This window comes from Myotis myotis, unplaced genomic scaffold, assembly GCF_014108235.1.
Source record: "Myotis myotis isolate mMyoMyo1 unplaced genomic scaffold, mMyoMyo1.p scaffold_m19_p_20, whole genome shotgun sequence".
NCBI classification, from domain to species: domain Eukaryota; kingdom Metazoa; phylum Chordata; class Mammalia; order Chiroptera; family Vespertilionidae; genus Myotis; species Myotis myotis.
Window position 1 is genome coordinate 16,190,442 of NW_023416325.1, and position 19,278 is coordinate 16,209,719.

The 19,278-nt window shown below is 41.3% G+C and overlaps 2 protein-coding genes across 11 annotated transcripts in view; both read left to right on the forward strand.

Moving 5' to 3' along the window:
- Window positions 1-9,338, forward strand: part of MAPKAPK5 (MAPK activated protein kinase 5) — a 34,142-nt gene extending 24,804 nt beyond the window's left edge. For 5 of the 10 annotated variants that reach the window (XR_004974913.1, XR_004974915.1, XR_004974916.1 and 2 more), the window contains exon 15: window positions 84-3,308. Coding sequence is in view for 5 of the 10 variants with exons in the window: in XM_036354280.1 (XP_036210173.1) it covers window positions 4,349-6,994 (2,646 nt within the window). In the remaining 5 variants the exon portion in view is untranslated. Of the gene's footprint in view, window positions 1-83 lie in introns of all 10 variants that reach the window. The other 5 variants (XM_036354281.1, XM_036354282.1, XM_036354283.1 and 2 more) reach the window with 2 other exon arrangements.
- A 3,614-nt stretch (window positions 9,339-12,952) lies between these two features.
- Window positions 12,953-17,642, forward strand: LOC118678533 (disintegrin and metalloproteinase domain-containing protein 1a-like). Its single transcript, XM_036354338.1, has one exon. It carries the CDS (start codon window positions 14,986-14,988, stop codon window positions 17,425-17,427), a length of 2,442 nt encoding a protein of 813 aa, XP_036210231.1. The 5' UTR covers window positions 12,953-14,985; the 3' UTR covers window positions 17,428-17,642.
- Window positions 17,643-19,278: the final 1,636 nt, after the last annotated feature.

The following is a 19,278-nucleotide window of genomic DNA, read 5'->3' on the forward strand; positions in this document are numbered from 1 at the left end:
GGTGTACCTTACTGGGTTCCTGTCAAGAACCTATCTCCTCCCAAACAGTTTGGAGATTGATCTTTTTCTTTCTTGGCTTTCAGGTCGTGGATTCACAGATAAAGTAGATCGACTAAAACTGGCAGAAATTGTGAAGCAAGTGATAGAGGAACAAACCACATCCCATGAATCCCAATAATGACAGCTTCAGACTTTGTTTTTTTATAATCTGAAAAACTATTCTTTAATGTATAAAGTAATTTTTATGTAAATTAATAAATCATTTCATTTTCACATTGCTTAAAGATGCTGTATAGATTTAGATAATGGTATTTACTAATAGTATAGTTCATTTGTTTGTTTTTAAGAAAAGCTTAGCTCCTAGAAATATACATTATTTTAGGACTCCTTAGTCATGTCTGTAAAATGACAGATATTATATCAAGCAAGATTGTTTTATTTGTAATAAAGTATATAAAAACCACTTGTCAGCGGTAGACAAAGGACCAACTATACTGATCTTTCTCCTTAGTAAACAGTTGAATCAAATACTGTGGAATTTGGTTTTAATTGCCCTGTGTATTTACTCTCTGCACTATTGGTAGATTAGCCCTGATGCCAAGAAATGTTTGTGGATCCATGTTACAGACTGTCTGCTGAAATTCACAAGATGTTGGCTCCCATGATGGGAGAGGCAGGGAGCTGAGCCTTCATTTTGTTGTCCCTAATTCCTAAGAGAAAAGTGGTAACACTTTTGTTTTTATTGGCCATATTTGTTAAAAGGAATTGGTGTGATTCTTAAATCTAATGGATTATCTTTTGAGTTTATTCTTTTTATGTTTAATCAAAATTTCAGTTTCCTTTCCCCTGAGACCCTACTTTTCCTCTCTCCTTCCTGGCAGCCCTCACCAGCTCCATTGCTTCCTATGTCCTTTCCCTGTTCTTCTGGCCCACTTAGGGGGTGGTTTTTCTGAGAAAGTAACATTTTATGAAAAGTGGACTTTTGGATTAGCATCTAATAGGGTCCAGGTTTTTTTTCCTCTTAAAGCTGCCCTTTTTTTCTGTAATGTTTCTGCCTAGGTTTCATGTCGGCATCCTCTGGGCTGCACTTATTTTGTTCTGCCACCTTCATTATCGGGAAGCATGCTTCTGGCCAAGTTCAGCTGTTTGAACGGAAATCAAGGCTGGATGCTTTTCTGTTTGTTTGTTTTTTTGTTGTACAAATGGACTTCCATAACATCATGTTTAAAAAAATTTTTTTTAGAAGTTAGGCTGTGTTCCTAAGAAGAGCTAGCTAATAGACAAACTCCAATTCGCAAAGCAGAGGGAAAGGATCGGTAGGCTCAGATATTTAGTTTTATTCTGTCACATTCTCTTCAATCAAAATCTACCCCACAGAGCTAACTCATTTTGCTGAGAATGTCATCTAGGTGACATTTGGTTAGTATGGCCTATATATGTATGTAACTGTGCAAATATATTATAATAATACAAAGTATCTTTTAAGAATTACCTTTTTACATTGGTTCCCTTTTATTTTGGAGAATTTGTAGTTCAGGTATTTTTTTAGGTAAGACTCACTAATATTAGGTGAATGGATACCCTGTAAGGAATATTCAGTACTTTTAAACATGGCAAAATTTAAGAATTAGGCAGCAGGGAAATGTTTTATTTGCTGACCATAAAACTTAGCTAAAAGTTGAATTAAGGGTTGAATTATATTCTATTTTTCAATGAAATGCAATCTTACAAATCACTTCTTGTAATCAGGAAAAACTGCACTTGTTTCTCGAACAACTGACTACCTGTTGTTTTTCTTATCTTAGGGCACAGGTTCAGTATTCACTAGGGATACTTTGCTACCCTTCTTTTTCTTCAGAGTAACTTTCTAGCATGCCCAGTCTACCATGAACTTCTCCAATTTGTTGTTTATGTGTCTTCTAATGGCTCAGGATGATTTTTTTCCCCTTCAGGGTGTGGTGAATTTTGGGCATGAGTGGTAGCTGGGTATCCCAATGGCACCTTTGGGCTCAAGTGGTTTTGCAGGGTATCCCAAATGATGCATTCTGTTTACTTTGAGCAGCAGTTGCCCATGTATCAGTTGTTTCAGGGTGAATTAATCTGGCCCCCAAATGTGCACTGTCTCCAGACATGTCCAGATGAGCCCCAAGCTGGAAGTCTGTGAATACCCTGCAGACGCGAAGGCTGTCATAACTCAACAGTGGGTCCTACCCTGGACAGAGCTCCACTGTTTGGTGTTCAGAGTTTTCTCTGTGGAGAGAGTTTGTAGGCCAGTAGCAAGTGATGCCGTAACATACCAGTCACGTTCACTGATAAAGCAAAATCTGTAACTGAAAGTGAGACAAAAATTGTCCTTGTCTCTTCTGGCCTGTCTCTCTGATGCCCCTAAACTTACAGAAAGTTCATATTGTCAGAACAGTTTTTGTAGGCAGAAGGTTAGAGTCTCTAGTTTTGCCACATGATTTGCTAACCTCTGCTTACTAAAACCATTACTTATCACTCAAATACCTCTAGACATTACCATAGTTATAACTCTGCTTGATGTAAAACAACTTGTATATCTCCCTGGCTAACATATTGTATAAGCATAGGAGAATATCTGCCAGAAATTTATTGTTTGAAACATAGGAGGAACTTCCTCTTAAACAGTTTTGTTCTTGTATTTATTTGAGAAAGAACAAGTTGAAGAAATTATTAGTTAAAGAAGAAGTCAAATGATTTAAATCAGACCTTGTGTATGAATGCTTACATGTGTGTTATTTATTCAAGAAAATGTGTTTCAATTTGGGAACTGGAAACTTGGATATTTAATTTTAATTATATTTTTATTTATTTAAAAAGTAGAGGTTTTCTTTCATTATTGATTTAATTCTTTCATCCCATAAAATGACTTAACCTAATTTGCCCTGCCTGTTTTGGTTAAGACACAGGGAAGCACCTTAAATCTGATAATTTCTAAATTACATAATTTTAAGAGGCGTTCTTTCCACTTATATGAACTACAAAGAAAAAAGAAATCCAGCTAGAAATCATTTCACCTTTTTGCTGTAAAATTTTAAAATAGGTTTGTGACATGACAGTATAAATTTTCTTGCTAGATGCTAATGATAAATTTTATCTATATGAGGACTTAAATATTAATTGGGGATAGTTAATGAGTTGATCTGCTCATGCTCATATTTGAGATCTTGTGGTATCATATCATTCTGAGATAGGGTAGTTTCCCATTTTGTGTGTGTGTTAAACTTGTACTCAACCCTTATTTTATATTGTAAATATTGACTTAATATAAATTATTTTTATGCAAAGTAAAGGATCTAGAGTTTTATTTAACTTCATTTTAGTATGCACAGGAAAATAACTGGACAAGGGTTGTGGATAGGGCTTTTCCCTGCCTTTTTACCTTTTAAATTTGTACGGTTGAATACACCAGGATATTAAGATAAAACCTGTGGACTTGTACAGAGATTAGAGTTTAATTTTAGTTACAAAAGTGAAGAAATCTCTTCAAAGGTCTTATAGAATACACTTTTATTTTCTTGATGAAATGGTATCTAGGTAGTTGGTTAATAATCAGCTTGTTTTTATGTTGGGACAGTTGAGAAGAAATGAACTTTGATCCCAGTCACTTAAACTACCTCCATGGTGAAACTGAACTCATTTCATTTAATACTTAATATGTCTCTATGATAGGAAAACTTCTTAGAAGATAACAATTACGTTTATATTTAGATACAAAATGTCTAACTTCATCTTTTATGAACAAAGGCTAAGAAGGGAGAATTTGTGAATCTGCATGTGATTTTTTTAAAAATTAAAGGCAAAAAAAATGATACAGTGAAGGGCTGGACTGAGAAACAGTACCCTGTATTACAACAGAAATGAGGAAAAGAGGTAGTGGGCAACAGAGAACTTTGTCCTGCTCATAGATCCCCCAAGAATCCCTGTCCCCTTCCCCCCAACCTCCTGCCAGAATGTTGGGTTTCAAAGAATGAGCAGATTAACGGATATCAGGGAGTTCTGTGGCCTGGACTGAGGATAAGGATAATTTATCAGAGTTAAAGTACTGGCTGAATCATTACAGACTTTCTACTTGGTATATGTCTCTGTGAGGATAAAGGGAACTTAGACAAGGAGCATTAAAGCTGTTGCTGTTTGGACGAAGGCAACAACTGAAGATCAAGAGGGAAGCAAGAGTATAAAGACAGCCTCAAACTTGTAAGACCGAGTTGGGAAGCAGTCACCCATAAGGGAGCCAGATTAGATCTCAATCTCCAAGGTTCAGCATGCCAAGGAAAGCTGTTGCTGATGGACACAGGCCCTGCATCATCAACTGATCACTAGGGCCATGTCAGTGGCCACCTCTATGAGAGATTCTGCCTCTATACGGCCTTCTCTATGGAAAAACCAAGTGGCCTTGAAAAAGGGTAAGATCAAGTTACAGACTTGGGCTCAGCAGAAGAGGGACTTAAGGCTGGGGCCAGTGCCAGGATCTTCATGTATCCGTTTGGGAATTGTGATACTATTGGTGGTTTTCCTGCCAAGTATGTACTGTGACCTGGGATCAGTATATTATACTTTCTATGAAATAATTATTCCCAAGGGGCTGATATTTCAGGAAAGGGATGGCCAAGAGAAAAATACATCCTACATGATATCTATGCAGGGCCAGAAACAGCTGATTCACCTGAAAGTGAAGACAGACTATTTTATCAAGAACTTTCCAGTCTTCAGCTACCACAATGGCATCCTGGGACAAGAAATGCCTTCCATCTCACATGACTGTCACTATGAAGGCTACATAGAAGGAGTCCCGGGTTCTTTTGTTTCTGTCAACACCTGTTCAGGCCTCAGGGGCATCCTGATTAAGGAGGGAAAATCCTATGGCATTGAGCCCATGGACTCTTCAAAACAGTTTGAACATGTGTTGTACACCATGGCCCATCAAGCTCCAGTCTTCTGCAGTGTCACTTCCAAAGACAGCCCAGTGGTGTCCACCAGCAGACAACAAGGGAGCAAGAAGCCTGGCGGTCTACAGGAGCTGTCCTACTTGTGGTCACTCACCAAGTATGTGGAGATGTTTGTTGTGGTCAACAACCAGCGGTTCCGAATGTGGGGCAGTAACGTCAATGAGACGGTCCAGAGGGTGATGCACATCATTGCCCTGGCCAACAGCTTCACTAGGGGAATAAACACAGAGGTGGTGCTGGCTGGAATGGAGATTTGGACCGAGGGGGACCTCATAGAGGTCCCAGTGGACCTGCAAGTTACACTCGGGAATTTCAACAGCTGGAGACAAGAGAAGCTCCTCCATCGTGTGAAGCATGATGTTGCCCACATGATTGTCGGACAGCATCCTGCACAGGGTATGGGACAGGCATTTCTCAATGGTGCCTGCTCAAGTGGGTTTGCAGCAGCTGTTGAATCCTTCCATCATGAAGATGTCCTGCTGTTTGCAGCGCTCATGGTCCATGAGCTTGGGCACAACTTGGGTATTCGGCACGACCACTCAGCCTGCATTTGTAAAGACAAACCCCTCTGCCTCATGCGTGACAATATCACTAAAGAAAGTGGCTTCAGCAACTGTAGCTCTGACGACTTCTACCAGTTCCTCCAGGAACACAGAGGGGCCTGCCTATTTAACAACCCTCAGCGGCACAAAGGCCGCTTGCGTAGGGATTCCTACTGTGGAAACGGTGTGGTGGAGGGTGAGGAGCAGTGTGACTGTGGTTCTGCCTGTTACACTGACCCGTGCTGTGACCAGACATGTAGCCTGAAGGGGAGTGCAGAATGTAGTGATGGACTCTGCTGTTTTGGTTGCCGACTGAAGAATAAGGGATTCATGTGCCGTTCTGCTTTGGGAGAGTGTGACCTCCCAGAGTATTGTGATGGTACCTCTGCAGAGTGCCCCACAGACACCTATAAGCAAGATGGGACGTCGTGCGGTAGACTGCACTACTGTGTTGGGGGTCAATGCAGGAACCCTGATAATCAATGCATGGCTATGTATGGGGACACTGCACGGTCAGCCCCAGAAAACTGTTACATTTCAATGAACAGCAAAGGGGACCGGTTTGGAAACTGTGGGCATCCCACCTCGGCAATGTCAACATATGTTAAGTGTTTTGATGATAATGTATTTTGTGGGAAAATTATATGTACAAATATTAGATGGGTCCCATCCATCAAACCCCATCACACACTGATCCAGATTCCTTATGAAGGTGACTTCTGCTGGAGCTTGGATGTCTATAACATTACTGATATCCCTGATGAGGGAGATGTGCACTCTGGCACTGCTTGTGCCCCAAACAAAGTCTGCATGAATTACTCCTGCACTGATCATGCTGTGCTCAACTATGACTGCAGACCAGCAGAAATGTGCAATGGGAGAGGAGTCTGTAACAATGTAAGGCACTGCCACTGTGAGGCTGGCTATGCACCCCCCGACTGCAGGACTCCAGGAAATGGGGGGAGTGTGGACAGTGGTTCCCCTGCTAAACCAACTGATGCAAATCTAAGTGAAGGTGAAGGTGGCAGTCCTGCTAAACCTAAGACTGAATTTCAAAATCTTGGTATTATAGTTTTCATACTCCCTTCATTTCTTTTACTATTATTGATATTATTAATATGTTGCATTAGTCTTAATGCTGGAATTGAGTCAGTAGAGACCCCAGGGGCCTCCACAACATTGAGTTCAGAGCATACCAGTTTTGAATCAGAGATTATCCCATCAGAGGAGGACCTCCCACCTGAGGAAGGCCTCCCACCAGAAGAAGCCTCCCTACCAGTGGAGCCCCCGCCACCAGAGGAGCCACCACCACCGGAGGAGCCTCCCCCACCGGAGGAGCCTCCCCCACCGGCGGAGCCTCCCCCACCGGAGGAGCCTCCCCCACCTGAGAAGCCTCCCCCACCTGAGGAGCCTCCCCCACCTGAGGAGCCTCCGCCAGCGGCGCCTCCCCCACCAGAGGAGCCTCCTCCACCAGAGTCATAAGTGATGGTAGCAATGGAAGCACAGAAATAACCAAAAGTAGAAGAGTAGTTGAGGAAGAACCAAAGAATATCAAATACCTCAAGTACTGGTAGGAATGGAAGGTTAGAAAGGCAAAGAGAAAGTGAGAATTGATGGCTCTAGGAGTGCTGATGGGGCTGTGTAATCTACAGAAATACTATGTAGGAAGAGAACTCCTGCTTTCAATATTTACTTTAGTAATTTGATTATATATTCATATATGAAATCGTACATGAAATATTCTGTATTTTTGCTTTTCCCCATTTCATGAAACTAAGTTTTTCTCATGGATCATTGCTAGTTGTTTCATTTAGGCCACTTTTTGATCTGAAATTTTTTTCACGGCGTACCATCTTCCATCTACATTGTTTGACATAATGTATTATCTGTACCTATATTACTGGATTATTCAAACCAGTGACAACAATGCATTATTTTAGGAACATTATCTATTGAGTACTTTGATTTGCCCTAACCGTTTCTATTCCTGAAAGAGATAATTTAAAATAAAGAAATAAGTAAATAAACACAAGGTTATTTGCAGATTAAGCATCATTTCAGACTCCATGCAGCCTAGTACTTGGGGTTTCTTTAATTTGGGCTTTCTGGAAGGGGTTATATCTGATCCAGGGTGGTCTGATCACCCTGGGTCTGGGATAATTGAGGTAAGTGCTGAGATCATATTTGTGGTATTTGTTTTTTCCTTAAATTCTATATTGAAGTTGATATTTTGTCTATTAACAACTCATAGGAATGTTTCTGTGTGGTAGTTATTTTCGTGTGGTAGTTATTTGCTAAGACAGCACAAAGTATATGCAATAATATTACCCATCCTGGGCAAGACACTATGCTAGATAGACACTTTGCATTTGTTGTCTTAATAAATCCTCTCATTCACCCTATGAGGCCTTCATCTTGTACACGAGGAAACAGAGACCAAAGAGCTAGTACGGGGCGGGGCCTGCATCCCACCCCAGGTATGACTGAAAGTACGTTCTTCACTGTCTCATGAGCTTTTGCTTCAGTAAAGAAAAAAAGAAAGTGACCAGGGAGACATTTGATATGTTTTTGCTTGCCCAGAACATGGCTTCTTATTTGGTGACACTAATGAAACAAAAGCCACACTGTGTAGTCATTATCAATGAAAGTGTCCTTTTCCTATTACATTCTGACATCATGGCACAGCAGGTTTGTATCTTGTTCAGCTCTGAGGGCCCCGCTCATTGTAAGTGCTCAGTAAATGTTGACTAAGTGAAGGATTTAACCAGAGCCAACCATAGGATAGGAAAGTAACCACTTTGGATGCCACCTGCTAGGTCTAGACATGACACAGCCAAAACCTTGTTCAGGTGCAGTGTTGCTACAGGTTGAGTTTCAGAGAAGTTCCTTAGCATCAGTCCCTGATGATCCATATGCTGAGTCCCTCTTCTAACTGCCCACCCTATGTGAGCAGATAAGAGCAAACAAAAGGATAAGACCTGGTTTCTGCTTTTAAGAAGCTTATGTTAATTATTTTGGTGTAACAATCCTAAACATCAGAGCAAAATCCAAAATCAAGCCTTCAGTTATATAAGTTTTCAAGTCACAAGATCTGCTGGTAACCAAATCTCAGAATGTTGTATGCCAGAGATCAAGATTCATGGGAAAAACATGCTATTGGTCGTCACCCAAGAGCTCCAAGAACAAGGATAGAACGGGGTAACTGAGTGCCTCCAAATATAAACTTGTCATTAGAGACTTGGAAAAGGTGTGGAGGATTTCTGCCAAGAAGCACTTCAGTGAACAGAAGGGGTAACCTTCCTGACTATGCACATGCGGATGGTGAGTATACTGAAAGATAATAAACATCACGTATTTTCAAAACTTAACAAACACAAGGGAATCATGATTTAGGTACAGGGTAATCATTCTTATCAAATTTAATGGCATGTGTTAAGGACCAAAAGTCAGGTAGATATTTGGGAATCCATCAGTAAGACCTATCACAATATTTGACAAAAATTTAGCAAATAAAGAAATTGTATAGACTTTTTAATTTTTCATTGCTGTTCTTATGACTAACCCTCAGGTGTACAAGACCAGTCTAAAAGCAGGAAACAGCTCTTTGAATGAAGTCCTTTGAAAAAGTGACAAAATTGGACATATTTATATATTGCAAGGTGAATCTTAAAATATGTGAAATCCCCAAACTCCAGGGATTGGCAGTTGAAGCTCTTTAGGATAGACTATACCAGGGAAGTGACTATTTTTTGTTATTGTTAATCCTCACCCGAGTATATTTTTCCATTGATCTTTTTTTTAAAAAATATATTTTACTGATTTTTTTACAGAGAGGTCGAGAGAGGGATAGAGAGTTAGAAACATCGATGAGAGAGAAACATCAATCAGCTGCATCCTGCACACCTCCTACTGGAAATGTGCCTGCAACCAAAGTACATGCCCTTGACCAGAACTGAACCTGGGACCTTTCAGTCCGCAGGCCGATGCTCTATCCACTGAGCCAAACCAGTTAGGGCTCCATTGATCTTTTAGAGAGAGTGGAAGAAAGAGGGAAAGAAGAGAGAAACATTGATGTGAGAGAGAAACATCGATTGGTTGCCTCTTGCACATTCCCCGACCAGGGCCTGGCCCCGACCAGGGGATGAGCCTGCAACCAAGATATGTGCCCTCGACTGGAAACAAACCTGGGACCCTTTGGTCTGTAGGCCAATGCTCTATCCACTGAGCCAAAACAGCTAGGGCGAGAAGTGACCAATTTTTAAGTGGGCAGGAGAGAAGGTAGGATAATTGGGTCTGGAAGTGCCAGGTTCGCAGTTCAGTGTTCTGTATTATGTGTAACTGCTTCTATGCAGTGCGGATTCTTTCACCTGATTCCTCTCCCCATTATGTCTGGGTGATTCTGAGGGATGCTAGCTTACAGGTTCCAATAATCTGTGTTGCTAGTCTCTCAAGTCCCAGCCAGTTGCTGCCCCAGGAGACTCTGACAGTGACTGCTTGCTGTCCTTAATCTGCCTTCCATGGGTGGCTACTGTCCTCTCTGTGCCTGCTCAGGCCATGAAAACCCAGACCCCCTTCCCTTATTCTCCAAAGTATAGCTAAGTCCAGGCTCTAGATTTTTATCCAGATTTGTGGAAACAAAGGAAAATTACAAAGTTGAAAAGAACAAATTTGATGTTACCAATATTGTTCCTGAAGTCCAGAAGTCATGGCCCTCCCTGGGAGACTTGTACAGGTCCCTTTTCTTTGGATGTCCCCACCTGACATCTTTTCTTGTCCCTATAGGACATGCTTTTAGTGTTGTTCTTATAACTTGCAATCAAACTCTACTCTCTTCTCTAGGGCTCAATGGAAGGAAAAATAAAATATTTACGTTAAACAGGGATGACATTATCAATGTCAGAGGGACGCTAAAGTTTTACATTACAAAGTTGCAAAACTTTTTGAAAATGTACATAATTTTTTTAAAACTTCTGGTGTTTATGAACTTAATATCAAAGATAGAATTTTGGTGCTTTCATTGGGCAAATATGTTCACTGACATGTTTTTTTAAAAGCAAAAGCAGACTTCTACCAAGAATGTTTGCAAAATGCTGATGCTTTAAAATTAATACTCCCCTTGCTTCTGGACATTAAGCTTTACATATTTAAAAATGTTTTTCATTGATTTTTAGAGATAAAGGAACAGAGAGAGAGAAACATCATTGTGAGAATGTAACATCGATTCACTGCCTCCTACTAGGGATTTAGCCCGAAACTAGCCTGGGCATGTTCCCTGAACGGGCATCAAACTGGCAACCTTTTGGTGCATGGGATGATGCCCAACCAACTGAGCCACACCAGCCAGGGTAAGCTTTACATTTTTAGAACTATGGAAGAATTTTTGAAAAAATCCAATACCACCTTTCATATTTAATAAAATTATGGAAGTCTTGCATGAGGTTATGCTAGAATGAAATAAATGAGGATATGAAGTTTTTGAATCAATTTGTGTACAACAAGGCCACAGTGGCTCTTCTCAGAAAATATTAAATTATTTAAGAAGAGAACATCAGAGATGGAATCATCGCTGATAAAGTGTTTGCAACCTCATGCTTGGTTCATTTAATTGGTCTCTCTAAGGTTCTTACTTTCAGATCAGTCTCTCTGTCTCTCCCCTTTCCATTTCTCTCTCTCTAAAAATCAATAGAAAAATCTTTTTTTAAAACAGTGGAAAGACAGAATGAGAGAAAATATTTGCAAATCATATCTGATAGAGACCAGTACCCACGAAATATTTTTTAAAAAATATATTTTCTTGATTTTTTACAGAGAGGAAGGGAGAGGGATAGAGAGTTAGAAACATTGATGAGAGAGAAACATCGATCAGCTGCCTCCTGCACACTCCCTACTGGGGATGTGCCCGCAACCAAGGTACATGCCCTTGACCAGAATCAAACCTGGGACCCTTGAGTCCGAAGGCCGATGCTCTATCCACTGAGCCAAACTGGTTAGGGCCCCAGGAAATATTAATGAGTCTTACAATTAAGAAAAGGACACCCAATTTTATAAGGGAAAAGATGTAAATAGACATTTCTACAAAGAAGATAGTGACCAAAAAGAATATGAAAAGGTGTGTAACATCGTTAATTATTAAGGAATTGCAGATCAAAACTATGAGATATCACTTCACATCCACTAGAATGGCTATAATTTAAAAAGTAGAAAATAACAAATATCAGTGATAGGAGGAGGAATTGGAAGCTGCATTCATTGCTGGCAGAAATGTGAAATTGTGTAGCTGCTTGGGAAATTCCTTCAGAGGATAAACAGAGTTCTCACATGACCAAACATTCCACTCCTAAGTATCTACCTAAGACAAATGCAAACATATGTCCATGCAAAAATTTGTACTCAAATGTCCATAGCAGTATTATTCACAGTAGTCCCAAAGTAGTAACAACCAAAATGTTCATCAACAGATGTATCTAAAAGTAAAATGTGGTATATCCACACGAAAAGAACATTATTTGGCCAAGAGAAAGGGAATTTTGATGCAATTTTCCTCATGGCTAATCCTCGGAAACGTTATGCTAGGTGAAATAAGCCAGCACAGAAGATTCCCACATGTAGGATTCCACTGCTATGAAGTGTCTAGTGTGTAGAGTAGTGGTAGCCATGAGCTGTGGGGAGGGGAGGATGGGGAGTGACTAATAATAGATACTAGTGTTTTGCTTAGGGATGAGAAAATGTTTTAAAATTGATTTTGTGACACTTGTATAATTTTCTAAGCACACTACAATCTTCTGGTGTGTACACTTTCAAGGATGAATATTATGTCAATTATATCCTAATAAAGGTATGATTAAAAAAGCAAATAAAATTTAAAAATTCTGTGATGCATGTTTAGGAAGCAAATTGAGAAAGAAAAGTCACAAAGTAGTTACCATAAAAGACAGAGGCAGGATTATCTCTGAAGCAGGAGGACATGTGATTGGCAATGGCACATGGGTGACTTCGAGCTAAAACTATTGATTACTTGATCAGAGTTGGACTTATGTAGCTTTCTCTTCTCTCTCTCTTTCTCTCTCTCATATTCATAATATAAAATTAACCCTCTTTACTATTTCTAAGTGTACAGTTCAGTGGCATTAAGTACATTTACATGGTTGTATAACTATCACCACCATCCACTTCCAGAATGTTTTCATAATCTCAAACTGAAACTATCTTCACGAACCAGTCTTATTACTCTTTCCCCAGCTTCTGTAACCTCTACTTCTTCACTTTCTGTTTCTACCAACTTGACTACTCAAGAAACATCATATAAATTAAGTCATAATACATGTGTCCTTTTCTTTTTTCTTTTAAAAAATGTATTTTTATTGATTTCAGAGAGAAAGGGAGAGGGAGAGATAGAAACATCAATGATGAGAGAGAATCATTGATCGGCTGCCTCCTGCACACCCCACACTGGGGATCAAGACCACAACCCGGGAATGTGCCCTTGACCAAAATCGAACCCGGGACCCTTCGGTCTGCAGGCAGATGCTCTATCCACTGAGCAAAACCGGCTAGGACACATGTATCCTCTGTGCTGAATTGTTCACTCTTAAATAATTTACTGAAAATATATTTATGTTTTATTCACATTTTGTGACTGTACTTTGATTTGAAATTTAAATTTCAGAAAAGAAAAAGTAGTGGTGCAAATTGGAACAGAATGCATATATATATATTTCCAGTTTCAGTATGAAACAGAGAGGAGATACTGGGTGTCAACTGGAGAGTGATGTGGGCTAAGAGTGATGGTTTGATAAAGATGAAACATTATAGCATATAATGAGATTAGGTCCAATGGATAAACAGATGTTTCAGATATAAAACACAAAAGGGACAGTTGGAATAGTTAAGTCCTTGAGAAACTGTTAAGGGAAGTAGACCCCACACACAAGCAGCAAATTGGCCTTAGATTGGAGTGCGGACAATTTATCTACCAGAGTCAGAGGAAAATTTAGATACAGGCGACTCAAGTGGTGTCTCCATGTGAAAGTACTTTTGATTGCTTTTATTTCTCTCAATAAAATATGAGGCACGAAGACATTAGGAAAGTGAACTGACCAGCAAAATGTAGGAAGAGGGAGATACATTTTGAGGTCATGAATGTGCCATTCATCAGCATAATTGTGGGTTTTTCTATAGACACTTTGACTCTTTCAGGACAGACATGAAGTGAGCACAAACAAATAACATACAACAGATGATACATCATAGCATCATTACCCGAGAGTCATTTATTCATTCAATAAGTAATTGTAGTTAATCTCTTTTTTAAAAAAATGCTTTTACAAAGAGATAAGAAAGAGATAGAAACATCAATGAGAGGGAAAAATCAACATGGATGGGCTCATGCACGATGTGGGCTGGGCATTGTGCTTGAAACCAGGGCATGTGTCCTGATCCCGAATCCAATCAGCAACTCCTGGTGCATAGGTTGACACTCAACCAATGAGCGACCCTGGCCTGGCTAATTCTTCTATTCTTAAACTTGGATGTACTAGTATAAGGATGAAAACAGAAGTGGGCATTGAACAAATGTAGGTCATTTTCAAACACAGGGGAGACTTTGTGATACCTAGTCTTCAATTGGCATTATTATAGGGTACTGATATGTCCGGGCCATCCAGAGAAGGGTGTGTACCTGGAGTTACCAGCCAATGTGCCCATGAAAATCACACATAAGAGAAGGCTACTCTGTTGGCCTCTCCCAACACATTTTTCGACAGTGTTATAAATAGAACTTGAGAGACTGAATTTTGATTATGTTAAAAAAAAAATTGGAGTATTGTCCCTTGCCCCATGATCATCAACCCATTTAGGTCTACCCTGAGGCACAGGACAGCCACCCCCTGTCTTTTCTAACAGCCTGCCTGCAGAGATGTGCATAACACTATAAAGCCTCATTGAGAGATCAATAAGATCTGAATTTGATGCACATGTGTTACAGAGCAAGAGTTTTAGAAGAGGGGAAATGGGCAATGGAGTGTGCCCACCAATGATCTCCAAGCCCCCTGGTCTGGAACATTAGTAGTTAGCTGAGCAACGGACACAGGAGGGGTGGAAGTTCCGTGTGGCACAGTTGAGGAAGGCACAGAGGTTTTGTTTCCTCTCCCAGGGTTTGGAGTCCTTCTTGGTAATTACATCACCAAAATATCAAAGGACTGTAGCCAAGGATCACTGAAGCTAATGCTATGGAACGAAGCCACAGAAAGGACACTATCTGAAGGATAAGAGAGGTCAGAGAGACTAGAAAGGACACAGCCAGAGGTAGGCAATACCCACCCTTTATGCAGCCAGCCAACACCTGCAGCTAATCCCAGTGCCTAACAGTCTGCATGTCAAGGAGTGCTTCTGCTTAAGGACAAAGCCCTGCATCAGCCACTGATTCAGTGGGGCCATGTCAGTGCCCACCTTCTCTACAGAGGAACCAAGTGGTTATGTATGAGACAAGCAGAGTGCTTCAGACCTGGGCTGCCCAAATGAAGAGCTTGGCGCTGGTACTGGTGCCAGGATCTTCACCTGTCAGGTTGGGGATTGTGCTGGTGTTGGTACTGACTTTCCTGCCAAGCTTGTGCTGTGACCTGGGGTCAGTATATTATTTGTCCTATGAAATAGTCATCCCCAAGGCTCTGACAGTTGAGGGAAGGCAAGACACAAGGCAAAAGGCATCTTATGTGATATCTATGCAGGGTGAAAAACAGGTGATTCACCTGAAAGTGAAGACAGACTATTTTATCAAGAACTTTCCAGTCTTCAGCTACCACAATGGCACCCTGGGACAAGAAATGCCTTTCATCTCACATGACTGTCACTATGAAGGCTACATAGAAGGACTCCTGGGTTCTTTCGTTTCTGTCAACACCTGTTCAGGCCTCAGGGGCATCCTGATTAAGGAGGGAAAATCCTATGGCATTGAGCCCATGGACTCTTCAAGACGGTTTGAACATGTGTTGTACACCATGGCTCATCAATCACCAGTCTCCTGCAGTGTCACTTCCAAAGACAGCCCAGTGGTGTCCACCAGCCAACAACAAGGGAGCAGGAAGCCTGGCGGTCTACAGGAGCTGTCCTACTTGTGGTCACTCACCAAGTATGTGGAGATGTTTGTTGTGGTCAACAACCAGCGGTTCCAAATGTGGGGCAGTAACGTCAATGAGACGGTCCAGAGGGTGATGCACATCATTGCCCTGGCCAACAGCTTCACTAGGGGAATAAACACAGAGGTGGTGCTGGCTGGAATGGAGATTTGGACCGAGGGGGACCTCATAGAGGTCCCAGTGGACCTGCAAGTTACACTCGGGAATTTCAACAGCTGGAGACAAGAGAAGCTCCTCCATCGTGTGAAGCATGATGTTGCCCACATGATTGTCGGACAGCATCCTGCACAGGGTATGGGACAGGCATTTCTCAATGGTGCCTGCTCAAGTGGGTTTGCAGCAGCTGTTGAATCCTTCCATCATGAAGATGTCCTGCTGTTTGCAGCGCTCATGGTCCATGAGCTTGGGCACAACTTGGGTATTCGGCACGACCACTCAGCCTGCATTTGTAAAGACAAACCCCTCTGCCTCATGCGTGACAATATCACTAAAGAAAGTGGCTTCAGCAACTGTAGCTCTGACGACTTCTACCAGTTCCTCCAGGAACACAGAGGGGCCTGCCTATTTAACAACCCTCAGCGGCACAAAGGCCGCTTGCGTAGGGATTCCTACTGTGGAAACGGTGTGGTGGAGGGTGAGGAGCAGTGTGACTGTGGTTCTGCCTGTTACACTGACCCGTGCTGTGACCAAACATGTAGCCTGAAGGGGAGTGCAGAATGTAGTGATGGACTCTGCTGTTTTGGTTGCCGACTGAAGAATAAGGGATTCATGTGCCGTTCTGCTTTGGGAGAGTGTGACCTCCCAGAGTATTGTGATGGTACCTCTGCAGAGTGCCCCACAGACACCTATAAGCAAGATGGGACGTCATGCGGTAGACTGCACTACTGTGTTGGGGGTCAATGCAGGAACCCTGATAACCAATGCATGGCTATGTATGGGGACACTGCACGGTCAGCCCCAGAAAACTGTTACATTTCAATGAACAGCAAAGGGGACCGGTTTGGAAACTGTGGCCATCCCACCTCAGCAATGTCAACATATGTTAAGTGCTTTGATGATAATGTATTTTGTGGGAAAATTATATGTACAAATATTAGACGGGTCCCATCCATCATCCCATCCATCAAACCCCATCACACACTGATCCAGATTCCTTATGAAGGTGACTTCTGCTGGAGCTTGGATGTCTATAACATTACTGATATCCCTGATGAGGGAGATGTGCACTCTGGCACTGCTTGTGCCCCAAACAAAGTCTGCATGAATTACTCCTGCACTGATCATGCTGTGCTCAACTATGACTGCAGACCAGCAGAAATGTGCAATGGGAGAGGAGTCTGTAACAATGTAAGGCACTGCCACTGTGAGGCTGGCTTTGCACCCCCCGACTGCAGAACTCCAGGAAATGGGGGTAGTGTGGACAGTGGTTCTCCTGGCAAAACAGAGGTTGAAAATCCAAGTGAGGATGAAAAGAACAGTTATAGTGTTGATCATGAAAATTTTGGCAAAGGTGGTGAGAATAGAAATGAAAATGACAGCAAGGATGTGTTAATGATTGTATTCCCCTTTTTTATTTTAGTAATATTTATTTTTTGTTTGTGTATCTTCTTTTACTGTTTTTTATTTTTTGTAATATTTTTCGGTCTAATTATTGGTGTCCATCTTGGGGCTGACCAGGATTTTTTACAGAACTCACAAGTGGCCCCGAAAAGAAGAGAACACTTGCATAAGAAGAGGACAACGACATTAAGAGAGGAAGGGTCAACAACAGAAAATGAGTAGTGATAGGAAGAAGTCTTCTATAGCAAGCACTCAGACACTTGGTGGAAGAGGCTCAGTAGAGTAAATGTGAAGTGGGTATTGACAGGCGAAGTGGCTCTGATGGGGACTGTAAAGACTATAGAAATGTGCTAATGTAAAGGAGGGATTTTCCTCTATCTTTTACTAATTATATGTGTATAAGTGAATTAATTTATAAAACATTTTACTATATTTTCCTTTTTCACATTTCATTAAGTCATTTAAATAAACTCTTCTCATGGATCATTCCTATCAAAGTCTTGTCCTAGTTGGCCCAGTTTTTTTTTAATATACTTTATTGACTTTTTACAGAGAGGAAGGGAGAGGAATAGAGAGTTAGAAACATCAATGAGAGAGAAGCATCGATCAGCTGCCTCCTGCACACCCCCTACTGGGGATGTGCCAGCAATTAAGGTACATGCCCTTGACTGAAATCGAATTTGGGACCCTTCAGTCCACAGGCTGACACTCTATCCACTGAGCCAAACCAGTTAGGGCAGTTGGGCCAATTTTTGAGTTACCAGTTTTTCAGAGAATGCTACCTTCCATCCTCTGTTTTTGACATAGATATCTGTGCCAGTTTTTTTTCATCCAAATCACAACTACAGATTGTATTAGGAAGGTTGTTTATTTGATTTGTAGTTCTCATTGAACTGAATAAGTATACCCATGAAATAAAAATATTTTAAATTAAAAAAATAGCCCTAACCTGTTTGGCTCAGTGGAGTAAGTGTCGGCCTGCAGACCAAAGGGTCCCAGGTTAGATTCCAGTCAAGGGCATGTACCTTGGTTGCAGGCTCCTCCTCTGGTTGGGGCCCAGGTCCTGGTTGGGCATGTGCAGGTGGCAACCAATTGATGTGTTTCTCTCACATCGATGTCTCTCTCTCTCTCTCTCTCTCTCTCTTAAAATATATTTTTATTGATTTGAGAGAGGAAGGGAGAGGGAGAAAGATAGAAGCATCAATGATGAGAGAGAATCATTGATCAGCTGCCTCCTGAACAACCCCTACTGGGGACTAGACCCGCAACCCAGGCATGTGCCTTTGACCGTAATCGAACTCGGGACCCTTCAGTCTGCAGGCCGACGCTCTATCCACTGAGCCAAACCAGCTAGGGCTTCTCTCTTTTTCCCTCTCTTCCACCCTCCCTAAAAATCATTGGAAAAATATCCTTGGAGGAGGATTAACAAAATACATAAATAAAAAAGTAAATAAAAAGTAAGTAACAGTGTTCACATAAGGCATCAGTTAGGCTTTCTGTGGCCTATAAACCTTAGATATGGGACTCTCTGGAAGGGCTCTATCTGATCCAGGGTGGTGTGATCACCCTGTGTCTGAGTACATGGGAGAGAGTAAGCAACCTAGGCAAGAGGCAAGCTTGTCCACTGCTGAATCTAGTTGGAAGTATTCCTTTTTCCTATTTCCTTTTTTCTACTTTTCTTATTATATTTATTTCTGATTTCCATTATTAAGTTAATATTTTATTGCCTGACAACCCAAAGGGACAGAGCATTAGAGGGTTGTTAATTGTCTGTAGGAGAGCACAAAGGATGTAAAATAATATTATCAATTGTGTGCAAGACATTATTCTTTTTTTATTAATATATTTTATTGATTTCTGAGAGGAAGGGAGAGGGAGAGAGAGATAGAAACATCAATGATGAGAAAGAATCACTGGGCACGTGCCCTTGACCAGAAGCATACCTGGGACCCTTAAGTCCGCAGGCCAATGTTCTATCCACTGAGCCAAACCAGCTAGGGGCCAAGACATCATTCTTAACACTTTACGTTCATTGTCTTAATTTAACCCTCCCATTCACTCTATTAGACCATC